The sequence below is a fragment of the Opisthorchis viverrini genome, assembly GCF_000715545.1.
Source record: "Opisthorchis viverrini unplaced genomic scaffold opera_v5_521, whole genome shotgun sequence".
In the NCBI taxonomy this organism is placed as follows: domain Eukaryota; kingdom Metazoa; phylum Platyhelminthes; class Trematoda; order Opisthorchiida; family Opisthorchiidae; genus Opisthorchis; species Opisthorchis viverrini.
In genome coordinates, this window is record NW_008752178.1 from 28,011 (window position 1) to 43,997 (window position 15,987).

General features: G+C 45.4%; 2 protein-coding genes across 2 annotated transcripts in view; one reads left to right on the top strand and one right to left on the bottom strand.

Moving 5' to 3' along the window:
• Positions 1-13,751, top strand: part of T265_11528 (hypothetical protein) — a gene marked incomplete at both ends in the record, with an annotated part of 40,081 nt that extends 26,330 nt beyond the window's left edge. Inside the window, 3 exons of the mRNA XM_009178207.1 lie at positions 7,629-7,637; positions 9,496-9,549; positions 13,686-13,751. Of these exons, the coding sequence (XP_009176471.1) occupies positions 7,629-7,637; positions 9,496-9,549; positions 13,686-13,751 (129 nt within the window). The remainder of the gene's footprint in view (positions 1-7,628; positions 7,638-9,495; positions 9,550-13,685) is intronic.
• Positions 1-15,987, bottom strand: part of T265_11527 (hypothetical protein) — a gene marked incomplete at both ends in the record, with an annotated part of 53,791 nt that overhangs the window by 27,204 nt on the left and 10,600 nt on the right. The window contains 3 exons of the mRNA XM_009178206.1: positions 7,901-7,971; positions 9,773-9,926; positions 14,405-14,561. Coding sequence (XP_009176470.1) covers positions 7,901-7,971; positions 9,773-9,926; positions 14,405-14,561 — 382 coding nt within the window. The remainder of the gene's footprint in view (positions 1-7,900; positions 7,972-9,772; positions 9,927-14,404; positions 14,562-15,987) is intronic.

Consider the following 15,987-nt stretch of genomic DNA (forward strand, 5'->3'; position numbering starts at 1 on the left):
ATAAGAATATGCAGCACACCGCGGCATTGTAAACTCGACCCCTGACGGACAAGCTAACGTCACGCCTGCGCCACAGATAAAACGAGTTCACGAAAGCTGCTCTGACCTTCCCAGTGCGAATAGAAATGTCTTTCGAGGGGCCACCGGGAATGATACAGCTGCCCAAGCAGACAAACTTGCTTACTACCTCAACCGGCCCATCCGCAAGCATGAGGTTAGGATTCGAGCCTACCCAGTCTTGCAGTAACAGGTTACATCTTGCAGTAGTGAGGCGCATACCAAGCCGTGTGGGAGAATTATTCATATTATTTAATATTGTTTGCATTATCACGACTTCAGATCCAAGAAGGGCTACGCCTTTTGCATTCTCAATCTTTTGGAAAATGCCCCGGAGCACGTCGATCCCACAGGCATTAGAGGCTGATAATAATACTATCAGTGACGAAGTTGAAGATAAAGGTGAAAGAGGACAGCCTTGTCTGACGCCACTTGATGTGGTGAACTCAGGTGAGAGCGTACAGCGCCTTGAAGAGGGTTATGGAGAAGTCCCCTACTCCAAGGACATTGTAACAGTGCCTGACGGCCCACAGAGTCAAAGACAGCTTTCAAGTCAAGGAAGGCAACTAAAGTTGGCCGCTGGAAGCATGCAACCGTGGAAATGTTCATGACTTTTCTCCTTGGTTAGTCCCAATATTACTGATGCTTTGAGACTGAATGTGGTCAGCGACTCCAAGGCCCGCACACGCAACTTTGTGTACTTGTTAAACTTCGTTATTACTTGATATATTGCAGCCAATATACGGCAATTCCCAAGCTGTCCAACTGGTCACTGCTCTAGTTAGTAATGAAAAACTAGTAAATCACTCGTTTCAAAAAGGTTTAATAAACAATCGATGGATTTGAACCTTGGAAAGTTCGTCCTTAGGCTTTTTCGGCAAACACAACACGAATAATTGAGCGGCCGGAATGCCCACGGGCAAAACATCTGAAATCTGATATTTTGGATGTGTATGGATGAGGTGTATGGATCCACTTCTACACAAGCTTTTTTGAAGTTGATGTAGACAGATGTGGTCAGCGTCACAATAAGGACAAGTTTAGCCACAGCCACTTCCGCAGATGCAGCGGAACTCGGATTGGTCGCTTGAAAACCCAAACGCAACCAACCCAATTGTTCGATAGCCGTAAGCGCTTCGACAGTTGCCCAATCATCATCATCATCATCGACAGCATGACAGTTGCCCAAAGAAAACAACGAAATACATAGTTGTATGTGGATGTGCGGACGACTGGCGAGGGATGGACAGAGTGGCGAACAATACGACCTGTTTTACCTTTCTCCGGTATCTCCCGTCTTTTTGGTTCATAGCGGGCATATTGCTTTTCCCTGATGTGAGTAGTCTATTTTCAGGTAGCACAAGTGGTGGTTGAATGTCCTCAATGAATTTCATCACGAGATCTCAATACACTTAATTCAATCGATCGAACAATGGTCACGATCATACACAGTTTCCAAGTGACAGATTTACAAAAAAACAATGCAGGGCTGCTGTAGTAACATCAATCGCGCATCAACCACTTGTTTTAGCACTTATCTCAGATAAGTTGCACAATATATTAGAACATTCTTTACGGCTTTTACTCTATCGGGGTCACATCTGCAAGGGAATCAAACAGCCATGCGGAAAGTGAAGCGAATGACTAATCAGGGCAATCTGTAGAGTGCAACCGAATGGCCAAATGAGGGTTTACATTGGCCTCCCGTTTAAGGGATATACCTACCGGCCTACTGAACAGAAGACTTTCCACCAGTCTGAACAAAGTTTTCCCGGCCGCAAAACTCCGAACCTGGTTCACCAGCAATCGTTTGTCCCCCTTTAATCTCAAGGATAGAGTGCCTGTCCACACCCAAAATATGTTAGTTTACTCATTCCCTTGCTGCTGTGCAGCGGAATACATCGAACGCACGACTAGGCAACTCGGCCAAAGAATGAAGGAACACAATCCACCCTGGCTAGCTTCTGGAACTAGGAGGACGATAACCAGCTCCGTAGTACAACATTTAGCTGACACTGCACACAACGTGATACCCAGCCAGTTTCCGCGTTGTTTACAAGGCGCCGGCTAACCAACCCAGATCAGTACAGCAGCGCACAATTGCAGTGGCTGAAGCTATCGCCATACGACATCGCGACCCGATCCTTTGTCAGCAAAGACGCTTTGTTCGTGTGTTGTACTTACCATGGTCCAACTCACCTCCCCCCACACATGCATCGTGTGCTGAACACACAACTACAACACCCCCCGAGCTGACTAGCTCAAGTCATCCTATTGGCGACCTGAACTAATGGTTCTTTGATAGGTAGCCAGTGTCATCTCACTCGATTCCCTGTCCATTTACACCATACTCATTCAAATATGTTAAATACCGCTCTCTTAACCGTTGCAATTGTATAACTTGGAAATACCTTGCCGAAAACATGTTCGCCAACCCATCTGTGTTCTTATTATAAATGGGAATTCTCGGAATATCAACTCGATGCATTATCCGAAGCCAGATAAAACTGAGTATCCGTGCAGACCGAGAAGCTTGGTGGATGCGAAAGGCCGAAAAAATGGGAGAGGCAAAAAGTGCTGGAAACGTCCGCAAGCTGATTCACCCGATTCGTTCGAGTGATCTTCCGAAGCCTCTTGTTAGCGAATCTATCAGGGACCAGAAAGGCTCTTTGGACCATCGGGCACTATAGTACAAATACCAATTCAGTTGGCAAACTGCAGCCTCCTATTCAGACTGCTAGCGGTTAACAGAAAGATGGACTGTGAACATGGAAGCCCCTTAGCCTCATAAGTGCCCGAGTGTATGTCTCTACTCAAGCATCACCATGCTGTTGGTCCTAGCGACCTTATATTTGCTCTCTTCAATGATGCCGTTGAGTTTCTCAGCCAGTGCCTGTCTAGCCTATTTCCATCTATTTGGGAGAAGGAGTCCGTTCCGGATAATGCAGTCGAGTCGATAATGGTACCCATTTTCAAAAGAGGTACTCGCATTGGATGTGGTAATCAGAGGATTTAGTTTGACTCCCGTTGAAACAAGGCGGCTGGCGTCACTGATTCTTCGGCGTCTTACGGCGGCACGCAAAACTTTGACCCGTGGGAAACAAGCGAGATTTTGACCGGGTAGATGTTGCATCAACTACATCTTTACATTTCATCAGGTGTTAGAGCAAAGCCATACGCACAAACGGCCCAGTCTTGGTATTCTTTGACTGGAACTTTTGGAATCAATATGACAGAAAACGAAATGGCAAGTCACTTCATAGTTCACCGAACCCTGAACTTGATACCTTAGTGAAAGTACTTCTGATATCTTTGTTGGTTGTAACATTCCTGTTCCTCAGCTTCCTTTATTAACTCCACGACACTCTCCACAGGCCAAGCAAGGCAAACATTCAGTTAGGGATCCTGTCAAAATTAGGTTAGAAAATGAGATAGAGATGAACGAGTTAGAGATTGGAAAATGAAGGTTAGCGTCTCGGCAGATGCTGTTGGATTATGAGTCCTCTGCTAAAGTCGATTGCAGGCGACCATGGATACAGATTTTTATCCAGTCTACAGAATGTCCAGAAGTCTATTGCAAAAGTCAACCGGGAAGAAGCGAAATGCCCACGGCTTTCTACATATCTGTGTAGAAAAGATGCCGCAGTCGGGATTAGAACCGAGGCGCATAAAACGGAAGGTAAACATGCTGACCCCTACACCGCGGCGCTCGCCGGCGACTTGCCGAAAATAGACATAAGTTTGACGGTAATCATACACGATTTTGGGATTGTATGGAAGCCACCCAATTGAGTGAGGCGGATCGACTAATTAACAATAGTAATAAGTTCATGTGTTTTCTCCACTATTGCCTTGGTACTGGTGAAAGTAGCCAAAACACTGTTTACAACGGGACATTTCATCGAAGTTGCTTATGAAACTACACTGCGTAAGACCATAGGCGGACGGCAGCTACTACAGAAAAGTGTGCTGCGACTGAGTGTTCTCGATCGTATCGTACGCAACGTGCATCTCACCAGGAATAAACACCATTGGATGTTTTGGAGTCTGACTTGCACAAGGCTTATCAAAGGAATCGAAAATCAGTTTGAATCGGAGACATGACAGTGCCTGCGAAGGGTCTACCAAGTCAGTTCTCCAGAAGTGTGTGACACTGAAGGGCTGGAGACCGTTGAGGAGTCAGTTTTTCTGTAGAAGTTAACCCGGAAAGTAGTCAGTACCGGAAAAACACCTAAGGTGAACCAAACAAGGTTAGAACTATCCGAAAATTCTGAGGTTCTCTCTCGATTTGGCAGTGGTTCTGAGAGGACGAATAGGACGGCAACGAGTCAGATGATGACATCCACGACTATGGAAATCTGGAATAGGTGAAACTGAAGATGCTGTGAAGGAGGATCTGTTGGTGAAGACGGCGATGAGGAGGATGGGATGGGGATTATGAAGATGAATATGAGAGCGTTGAGTAAGAACAGGGGATAGATGATGCCAGCGGTGAGGAGATAGTGGTGGGAGGGTCACAAGAAAAACTTCATCCAAAACATCCGCTTGGAAGCCAGGAAAGAATATGTCGTGGCTCAGTCTGGAAGTGAAGAAAGAGCTTTTCTCCTCAAGGGGCAGAGGTTACAGTGGCAGAGGTAGTTGTTGCCCCCAATCGTGGAGGTCACGATAGTGATTCCAGGGGTCTAACAGGGAGTCGCTGGTAGCCACATGGGTGTTCTAGACGTTTGGTTGCGTGGCTCCGCCTTTCGACGAAGCCCAGGCCATATGTGGCCGAAATTGAATGTTGAGTGTATTGTCGATGATATACGGAGCCTTGAAATCAAAGAGTATAACGCACTGAATTATTATTTTACAAACCGCTCTCCTACTATTTTTCGGGAACTAGGCTGAAACGAGCCATAGTGGATGATGCGATTCAAATTCTATCTCCGTGCAAAGTCGAGCAAAGAAGCAACGGTTGTACTCACACTTAGTGCTCCTCGGCTTGATGAACTAAGAGCAGCAGAATAATCAATATTGAAATACATGCAACGGCAGGTATATAGTTCCCCCAGCGGAGGATTACATCCCAATGAGACTCAGAATTTGAACTCGGTCAAGTCGTTACGTCAACTTTCTCTAACACCTTTTGAAGGACTGATATGTGTCGAATGAAGGCTGCGAAACAGTGGTTTGTCCCAACCCACCATACATCCCATCATACTTCCTAGTTGACATCCCGTGACACATTGATTGGACACTATCATAAGTCGGAAGGATACATGGGTACGTTATGCGTCAGAAATTTTAAGTGGTAAAAGGGGCAGCCGGAGACTTGTGCGTAGTTGTTTTTCATGCAAGGCAAGGTCAGTGAAGTCAGCAGAACCGTTGATGGCATCCTTACCAGCCTGCAGAGTTGAACCTGGCTACGCCTTTGCGATCATCGGAGAGGATTGTCCGTCCCTTTTTTGTACACGACGGATGGCAGTCGAAGAAGCGATACGGATATATCTTCTCTCGTTTGAAGGCTCGTGCACTTCACATAGAGGTAGCTCATTCTTTATCGATCGACTACTTTCTTATGACACATTTCCCACAGAGATTCACCAAAAGAAATGTACAGTGACCACAGAAGTAACTTCGTTGGAGCCGAACTAGAATTTCGGCAATTTCTTGAGTTGCCAAATTGCAACCCCGTTAACAAGAGGATGGTATCCCAGAGGATCGAGTTGCACTTTAATCCACCCTATAGCAGTCACATCGGAAGGGTATGGGAGTGTCAGATACGATCTATCCGCCGAATGCTGAGTGCGGTCTCGCACGAGCAAGTGTTGGCTGACGAATCTTTGTCTACTTTCCTCACTGACGTGGAGCATATTTCAAATAACCGTTCACTGACGCATGTCTACGATGGTCCAGACTCAATAGACGTGCCGAACTCTAGTCACTTGTTATTGCTGAGAAAGCTTGATTCATCATTTGATGTGACCAATATACGTGACATATGTACCCGATGTTGGGGACAGGGGCAAGTGTTGGCTGATGCCTTTTGGTGTCGACGGTTGAGGGAGTAAATTCTGCTCCTACGGTTACAACACAGGTGGATGTGAAAACGTCGATATTTTTGAGCTGGAGTCTTTGTGTTATTCAGCATCGAAAATCCGAATCTCGGACACCAAGAGAAAGGCATCATAGTGGAGGCCAAGCCCGAATGTGATGGTCCTATATTCATACGGACTCATCCGGCAAGGTTAGGCGTAGTTTAGTCATATCTGCCTTCCGGAAGGGGTAGAAGACAGCTGGCTACTCATTCACCCTACGCGCACGCTCGAGCGACACGTTTGTGGCTAGAGCAATTGTACCATTCTCGGTGATCTAATTTTTGCATGCATGCGGTTAAGCCTGTAGATCAGGGGGCGATGTTGAATTTTTTCTAGACACTTCTTATTGCATGCAACGTAACGTGATCTAATTTTTGCATGCGGTGGATTAAGCCTGTAGATCAGGGGGCGATGTTGAATTTTTTCTAGACACTTCTTATTGCATGCAACGTAACTCAACGTTTTTGTGGTTGTTGTTGGGTGCCTATGCTGTCTTTCTTGTTTTTGACCTGAATGTAAACCGCTGTGTGACCTAGTTATCGCATGCGTTGTCTAAATCAACACATGGGTTTCGCTATCTTGTGGCCATCTTGCTTCGGGTTGGTGTGGACGTTGGGATCCCATCAATAATTAGCAGTTCCCAAACCGGTGTTTGGAAGCTGGTGTATTCCCACTGAGGTTTGAACAATTCTATTATTTTATTACTGTATTCATAATACCACATTTGTTGATAAACCTCTATTTGAACGATTTGACTTTTGGGGATTTGCGCGTACCTCAGCGTGGTCTATAGAACATACCCTTACAATTCAAAGCGAGTCAGTAAGGATTGTGGAGAACTTCGCATACCTCGGTAGTTGTACCTCCGACGTAAAGGCATCTGATAAAGTCAGTGCACGAATCTCAAAGGCTCGATTCACGTGCTCCCCTTTTGGCGTCAAAACGGCATATCACTGGATCTCAATGGTCGTGTGTACGTAGTACGTAGTGTACGCAGTAAGATCTGCGTTGTTTTATGGGTGTGAGGCATGGCCTATGCGGACAGAGGATGTAAAGCACCCTCGGGTTGTGACCACTGATGCCCCATAAGCGCTTCTGGTTTTGGATGACGTCAATGGATAAGTAACGAAGTATTTGGTTGTGTAGCGGGTACCTCAATCGCGGAAAACACCCAGCACAATCAAATACAGTGGCTCGGTCATGTGTTACGCATGCCAAAACATCGTCTACTGAGACGAGTGTTGTTCTTCGTACCTCCTTCCGAATGGCACAACCTCGAGGTAGACAGGGTATGACTTGACCGAAGGGTAGCTGGAGACATTGCAAGAAATGGCGACCGATCGATGTCACTGGCCTTCGTGAAGGCAGTCTCCTTCCAGAATGTCTGGTTGAGATTGATTGTCTGGAGGTTTAGGTAACTCAGAATGCTGGCGATCGTCCAGCACCAGGTACACTACCTCACCCACCCTTTTTCTTTCCCTTTAACTCTAGGGTTTAAAGGTAAATTTTGTTGGTGTACAGCAGTGAAGCATTGGTGTCGATACTTATGTTGTTGCCTCAAATGATTATGATCAACAGAATGTGCTGCGCAGTGTTTCAGTTTGGACGATATTTGAGACATCACCGTACATTTTCTAGTGGGCGCACACTACTTATAAGATTGCTGAGACAGAGCCTTTAGTAACTCCATAAGTAATGTGTTACGTCTGGAAAAACAGCTCATTTATGGAGTTCACCATTAAAAAACCTTATGAATAACTCACTTTTACGAGACCGTGGGTGCGATGGAAAGAAGTACTGCTTCCATGAGTGAAGAGTTCTTTCAGTTGCGAGACTGAAAATACAAGATTGGTAGTCCGGGCAAGTCGGGGGAAGATAAATTAAACCCAAAAAACTATTGTAGTAATGGTATCTAAACCCAGATGTGAATTTACTGCGGACTGGCTTTATTGTTTCGTTCGCAACAGAAGATATATCATAGCAACTCTAGCTGCACTATACAGTCAATTTTAGTGAAAGCTTCACACTGCAATGTTGTGGGTTTGGAGTGTCTGTTTTGCGCCGCGTGGTATTAACTCGACTCTGCGGTGAGGACTAAGGACTGTCCCGGATAATGGCCTGAAGCAAGTTGTATTGTGACTACACTTGCGGTTTGTGATGGATTTTTACACCGATTCTGGAGGAACCCTACGTGGACGGGCCAAATAGCGCCGTTTTGACAGTCTATTAAAATGTGAAGAGCTGGCGTTTCGAAACCCTGCAAGTAAATGTGAAAGAAACAGAAAACCGAAACGCCGAGAAAAGTCAATATGGGATATTATGATTCAAAACAGACATGTTTGGTTCGGTCATTCGTCCTCCTTAAAAGATCATAAATCCCATTCTTCCGTCCTTCAAAAGTCTGATAATGCCTTTTAGGCGACGGACTTTTCGACAGCATAAGTTGATGCACCACGGTATAGTGCGGTTTGGTCAAGAACTGGTGCAACGCGGCATACGCGGAATTATCTGACATGTTTTCGTGTATCCAGAAGTCTCCATTAGAATAATGGTATTAGCTCTCGAAGTGGGGGCAAATCCGGTTTGCTTTCTCCAAATGAAATATTGTGTCGAGTCATCGCCAAATGCGCGGAAATGAGTATACCAAATGACTATTATTAAAAACTTGTCTGAGGTTGTTCAAGGGCAGAGTAATGTGCTCATCATCGGGACTACCTACCTACCTACCTGATGCGCCCCAGAAAGGCAGTAACGGGTCGTGGAATTTTACGCTACCTAGTGAGTAGCGTATTACGTCTATACATGTATTGCGATATCTGAAAGGTCGCACCAAATGAAACATGAGGCGGTATGGCGCAGCACATTCAGTTACTTAAAAACACCACAAACGAGAAATTCAGCTGGATTCCAGGAGTCTCCCGCAAAGCCAAATTGGTTTGCAGATGAGTGTGTCGCTAATTTTGTGCAATTCGGGTTCACGTAGAACATAAGGTTGACGGAAACTCGGGGGACTGCGCCCACCTGATAAGCCTCAAGAAGGACGAAACCGGTCGTGGGCAGCATTATGAGAAGTCTATTGCTGCCTTGACTTGTTTTCTCATGAGGTCCATGTAACCGCACCATCAATGAGAATCACGAGACTGTCGCCGGAAGGGACAAGTGCAACTCACACTACTGAGTCAACAGTCCGCTCGCCGTTGTTCGGTGTGCGGTCGTTGATACTGCACTGTGCCGGTGAGTGACAGACTTGTGCACTTGTTGACTCTACGAACGTGGACAGCTGAGGTTTGTTGTATAAATTTGCTTGTGTAAATAGTACCGTAGAATTTCTAAACCATATCTTCCTTTTGATATTCAGGGTTGGCGAACCTACGTGTCACTCAAAGTTCGGTATCGGGAACATCAACACTTGGTATGTTAGGCCAATACAACGTCAGTGAAATTGACTGCGACTCTCAGTTCCATAATGAGTGATGATAAACCGAATGATATTTTTGAACCCTATAATCAATGCGTCGCTAGCCAAAAGCTCAACGGCCTTCCTCGTAAAGGATTTCGGTAAAAAAAAATTGACGCGAGAATACTTCAGAGGATGACGGAACCAAAATGGAATCGAAACGCATGGAGCGACAAACCTGAAAAAAGACACTCGTTCCGCACACGTGAATTGTGTCCAGCAGCAGAGTTGGACGGGTTTGCGTGACCCGGACTGGCCAACGATATGTGACAATTCCATTCGCACTCCAGACCAAGACGTTCTGCAAACACACGACTTCGAAGTTCATTTTCCTATGCGAGAAGGGAATGGAGTGCGAGTCCTAGAATAACTCAAAAAGGAAAAGGTGAACCGGTTGCGAAAAAAGTTCAGCCATTATCGAAAACGAAGAATGACTCATTACTTGTCTAGAAGAGTATATAACCAGGATCGGGCTCAGCTGGTGACGAAAGCGTCTAATCGGAAGCAGCTCAGTGCACACGGCTACACTTCGATAACTGTACAAGGTATGGGTTTACCAGGCCACACAGAACCTAAGGTGAGACCAGTTCGCTGCATGTTCCTGACGTAAAAAACGGTCGTCTAGTCAGTCAACTGAGTTTTTCACTAACGGTCTACTCGACCTTTGAGTATCCACTTATCAACGCTCCATCATTTTGGTCAATAGTACAGGCTGAGACGATTGACACTTTCAAACAAGGATTGACTGAGTTTGACTGCTGACCACAGCTATAGTGGATAGACTGGTTCGGCGCATTTAAAATGCATTTAGAGGCAGGTTGCTTTCGGTTCATCCCATGCAAACTTTACCACAGTTGAGGCTGAAAAAGTGGAGACGGTTTGAAGTAGAAACAATTGTTGATACTTTTTCTAATGGTTACAGGAATGTTTCCTGTAGTAATGTCTGGAGGCCAGCTGTTCCTTATCGCCGAACATCTCATCATTTGGACGGATGTTTCAAGTGCAGGCTACGGACCAAACGAAGGCACGCCCTGATTAGTTAGAATGTCAGCCAATCTGAACCGAACATCTTTCGCTCGACGCTTCTCGCCCCCTTGCAGAGATTCCAGAACGACCTTGAGGAACATTCAGTGATTACCCCATAAATACAGTTGTAATAATCTTCCTTTGTCTCCATATAGGGCTTTCTGAAGCTACCGTGCCTTTTGATATACCACGGTGGGCGGAACAGGGAGCCAATGGACCGATACAGAGTTGCACGACCGCTCAGCAAGTCACAGCAAGCAGCTAGTAGCTATGCTGTGTTGTACGTCTGTTCGTACGTCACCGTTTTCCATGCAGCGTCCGTATGTAAAGCAGATAAGGAGTACAAGCTTCTTATCTGTGGTAAATACTACTTCGGCTTTTAGTTCCAACGTGTAGGACGAACATTTTCGGATGGTTGCACCTCTTTGAGGATGTTCGTGAGATAAGAAGTATTTCTCTGTGAGATTTCAGGTTCACAGATTTATGTGTTCCTACAGGACAGTATGAGTTCAGTGTACGGACCCAAACTGAGGAAGTTTTGGTGTAGCCATAATCAGTCAGGTCCATATAAACCGAACGACAGGCAAGCACGATAGCTTGAAATATGAGTTGGGTCTTTCTTGGAGTGCAGGTTCAAAGACTGCATCCTGACTCCGCAGAACAGAAGCAGGCGCTCAGCAAAGCTTTACGTTAGAAGCATAGATATCGTTACCCAACAAAGTCCAACACTGTCCAGTCTAATTTCGCCACGATGTGGTGCGGCAGCTGATTTCAATGTTTTCCAGCTCTCGGAAGTGCGTCGGATGAAAGCGATGGACGTCTGAGAATGCAATCCAGGGGAGTGGAAGCCCTTAAACAGTCATAATTTTTTGGGTCAATACAGAGCACGATATGAAAGTCAAGCATGCTGAGACGCTCGCGGATGCCTCGATCTTGCCACCTAGGTCTTGCCAGCTGTGAAATGCCAACGATTATGCCAGGTTTTAAAGCCCATAGAATCAGGCGTATTCGCTATCACCCGGCCAACTTCCGGTATGCTGTGACGCAATGGGCTTATTGGTGCTAACTGTGAGGGTGTAGCCGCGACACCTGAGAGTAACTAGAGACGCACGAGCAGCATAGACGAAGTAAAGCTGACAGCCAGGCCACGCAGCTCTGCTAGTAGTCTTTCTGAGTATGAAGTTCCCCAGGAGTCAGATGGATATTACGAAATGAGTACACAGGGAACTTCCGTACCTCAGGGTATACCGTGCATAAGACAATAAAGTAGCACCAAAATCGAAGGTTTGGTGGATTACAAGTTGAACACCCGCAGGGGAGTGATTTGGAGTGGTGGCTGACTTTCTACAATTGACTTCTAGGTTATAGATATGTTCTCCAATATGTTTACCGACGAGGTCGTTTCCCATCCTGGTATTCGGCCAGCTATAGCCCACGTCGCTGCGTTTCTTGCCGCATCCAACGATGTGCTAAACTGATGATTTAGGTTGGTATTCTTGACACAAAAATAATCGGACTGTTTTCCTCTTCAGACAACACCAAGCAGTCCCATTCTGGAGTTAAGTCTGATCAGTTGTGGTTGGCCCAATAGATTGGCCCTCCACCACACTACGTCCGGAGTGTGCGCTAATATCTACATGAAACATTCAGGGATAGGTTGGGAGAGCTACTCCGATCGCTGGATCTGACTCCTGGACTCTTCCTCCGTTGCGTCTATAAGAATAGACCAAAAAGACTTCAAGAATTACAATCGAGCATCATGAGCGAATGTGAAAAAGGCAACCGGGGCGACCATGTACAAAGTGACAACCAGCTGTTATGGACGGATCCTCATCAAGAAATAAAGCGTTAATGCGTACTTTTATCATGCATTTCAATGGACTATAAGTATTGTCTATGTTTAATCATATCACCAAGATATTTTTATTCAAAACTAGTTTTCGTGTGAATTAGCTCAAAGAAACTGTGATACAACAGGCAGGTATATTGCCCACATTATCACTTTGGAAGTTGCCTGATAAATGATTGAGTTTGTGAAGCGTCATCTTAGCAATGAAAATAAGTCCTTCATTGACATTTCTGTGTGGTAAACGGATCTCGAGAAACGTACTTGCATGAGCAGAATCGAGGTACACCGGCGCTCCCATGTTGTATCATTCAGGGGCGGGGGGGGGGGACCAAGTGCCAAGTTGCGGTAAGTACTTGATCGTCCAGTGCCAGATAAAACCAGCTTATCTTGGTTGCTCGTGAGTTCTGTTAATATTTATTTCGTTTTCACCGTCATCATTCCCGGTTAGGGTTATGAATTCATTAACTCCGTTTTGCGACTCCTATACATGTGCCGATTGTCACCACTGTCTCTCACACAGCTAAGTATGAAACCTGGTGTGCCCTCGTATGTGTCNCATAATCGAGGTACACCGGCGCTCCCATGTTGTATCATTGAGGGGCGGGGGGGGGTCACCAAGTGCCAAGTTGCGGTAAGTACTTGATCGTCCAGTGCCAGATAAAACCAGCTTATCTTGGTTGCTCGTGAGTTCTGTTAATATTTATTTCGTTTTTACCGTCATCATTCCCGGTTAGGGTTATGAATTCATTAACTCCGTTTTGCGACTCCTATACATGTGCCGATTGTCACCACTGTCTCTCACACAGCTAAGTATGAAACCTGGTGTGCCCTCGTATGTGTCGGTATTGAAGCCCACCGAATGATGCTGGTAGGGTTCTCTGAGTTCTCTTTTAAGTTAGCAATTATCTAGGTGGCAAGCTTTAGCAATATTTTATTGGGTTCCTACCCCGAAATGCCGATAACCTTTGTGCAGCCATGTTTCACGAAGTTGAGGTCCTCCGGAGTAGTAACGTATAAACTAGAGGTGGGCTGAGTGTTCATGTCGGCATGGTGTTTTCTAGGCAGCGAATGGTAAGGGCATTTTCACCCCGGAAAATTTCTCAAGGTTATCAAACACGCAAACTGGGTTACCAAAAGACTTATTTTTTTACGTGAGTCGTGCCAGTAGTCCTTCCATCTATCCGGACTATCCCAGCTAATTTTTTTTATCGTTTAGACGGATGATGTGTTTCCACTCCGTTCGGAGAATACGATTTTCCGTGGTCTGGTGGTATTTAGCTGAGATTACGGGACAAGAGCGGAAATTACCACATTACAATGTTAGGAATTATTGGTTTGAAACGCTCACGTACCAAATCGCGCAGTATTTTTGTGCACGGCACTCTCAGCAACTGGGTAGAAATAAAAAACATTCAGCCGAGGCACCCTTTCGGTGTCTGGCTGCAAGGCCACCCAGAAGGAAGCATGAGGGCTGAGATACTGCTAGTCTGCCAAAGCCTGGACACGAGTAACCAAAATGCTGAGACTGCGTTCTATACCCAGACCTTTCAGTCGTTTAGTTCGCGTCTCGACCACTGAGCTATCTTGGTTGGATAGATTCCAGCCCGTTTCTGGGTAAAACAAGGTGTGTGCTGTACTGCTACTAAACATGGTGAATAGAGTAGAAATTCTGCATGTCTAAACTTGTGAACTGTGATACCCTCCCCAATGAGAAGTGATGACAAGATTCAGGTAGTGTGTACCTTTGAGCGGTACTTAGTCGGTTCGATAGCTTATACTGTCCGGCATTGATGTTGACACCGAACACGAAAATTACGTTCATCGTATGCAACGTTATTTCCCACGAGGTTGCTAAGAGAAACGGATCTTTTCTGGTTAGAAACGAAACACAAGTGGCCTCGAAATTGTATGGCTGGCTTACCGGGGTGGACTTACCCGAGAAAAATGAACGAATCGGATGCACGCTTGACTGAGCCGGCGAATAGTCTCCAACACACTGGCATTCACTTGATACTGCATACTAATGAGACCAAGAAATATTTGGTTTTCAATCACTGTTTGTAACTCGGTAGGCGTTGCGTGATCAGACGGACTAAAAAGGCACAAATTATAAACGGAAGTAGTAACAAATGAAAAAAAAACAGCAGCATGTAAAACTGTAATTCATATGTAAAGTATTGACAGACCTGGAGTTGTTAAACAGTAACAAAACTGGTACGAAAAGGGTTTATGAAGAATAAGGCGGAATGGACCATTGGCCAAGATGTGCCAGAATTGACTGAGCGGGGATTCAACAGACATCACTGTCATATGGTCTACGGAATATGGAACATGCAGTGGTGTGTGCAGTAGAACTGTGCTCTCTTATTTCATGCTTGCTTGCTTCACTTCACAGCGAAGGCCCCCGTGATAACAGAAGTCGGCTTCACAGATATCCTCATTGTTGCTGGACACGAATAGACTGCTGCTGCAGGGGTTTTTCAAACCTGTTTGGGACTTGACAGTAAAATTCCACAGGTGAGAAGGTGGTATGTCAAAAATACAACAAATTATTTTTTGTTCCTACTACACTCAGTTTAGGGTTGAAGACCCAACATGTTCGTGAGACGCAAGCAGTCCCCCAATTCTAAATATGTATACTTGCCCACGACATCTACCAGTCAGAAACCCTAAAAGTCAACCACCGCTCATCGTCCGCTGATACCATAGCAAGCAGTCAAAGGATGAGGGAGGGAGGCCTGGCGAACGGTCAAATTAGTGTTACTTAATTGGGCCTGATCTGTTCATACCCCGACCGATTGTTTGTTCGGTTTGCCGCTGAAATTGATCCCGCCATAATGTTTGTTTACTTAAACGATAACTTCTGCGTGAGGTCCCTTTCCCTTATCATTCTGGTGTTCGGTGAGCCTTTCTAGCGGACGCTTTGAAAAGGGTGTCACGGAATTAATTGTTAAGTTTGATGTAAGTGGCGCCACCTTATTCTAGACGCGATTCATCGCATTGTACTACGGCAAATGCTTTGTTATTCGTACGACAGCTAAGAATGAAGTTGGGTTTCGTCTTATCCTGCTGCTCCCAAATTTGAGACACGACAGAAAATTTCATGCAGTTCTCATGGAGTGTTTTGAGCAAGCCATATGCAATTGAATTAATTGATCCTAGCAACCACATAATTCTAGCGTATTTCGATCGCTTTGTTTTTGTACCACATGGTTGCCTGGATAAACTGAATTTCGAGTGATAAAATCTGGAGGCTCAGTATTTGAAGTGCGCTGTGGATCATGAAGCTTGCTTTCAATTGCGCGGATGTGCTTATTTGGGTCAGATACATACAATCGATTGCAGAATTAGTTGAAGAAACAAAGCGAATTGGGGACTAGGTTGACACCTGGTGCTATATTAAGCACCTCGCGCCTCCTGGAACCGGCCGAGGGAATTAGGATTTCAAGCTTCCTCGTACCTAACATGGCTTCCGAAATTACTGTGTCACTTACATAGCTTGCAAGACAAAAATGAAA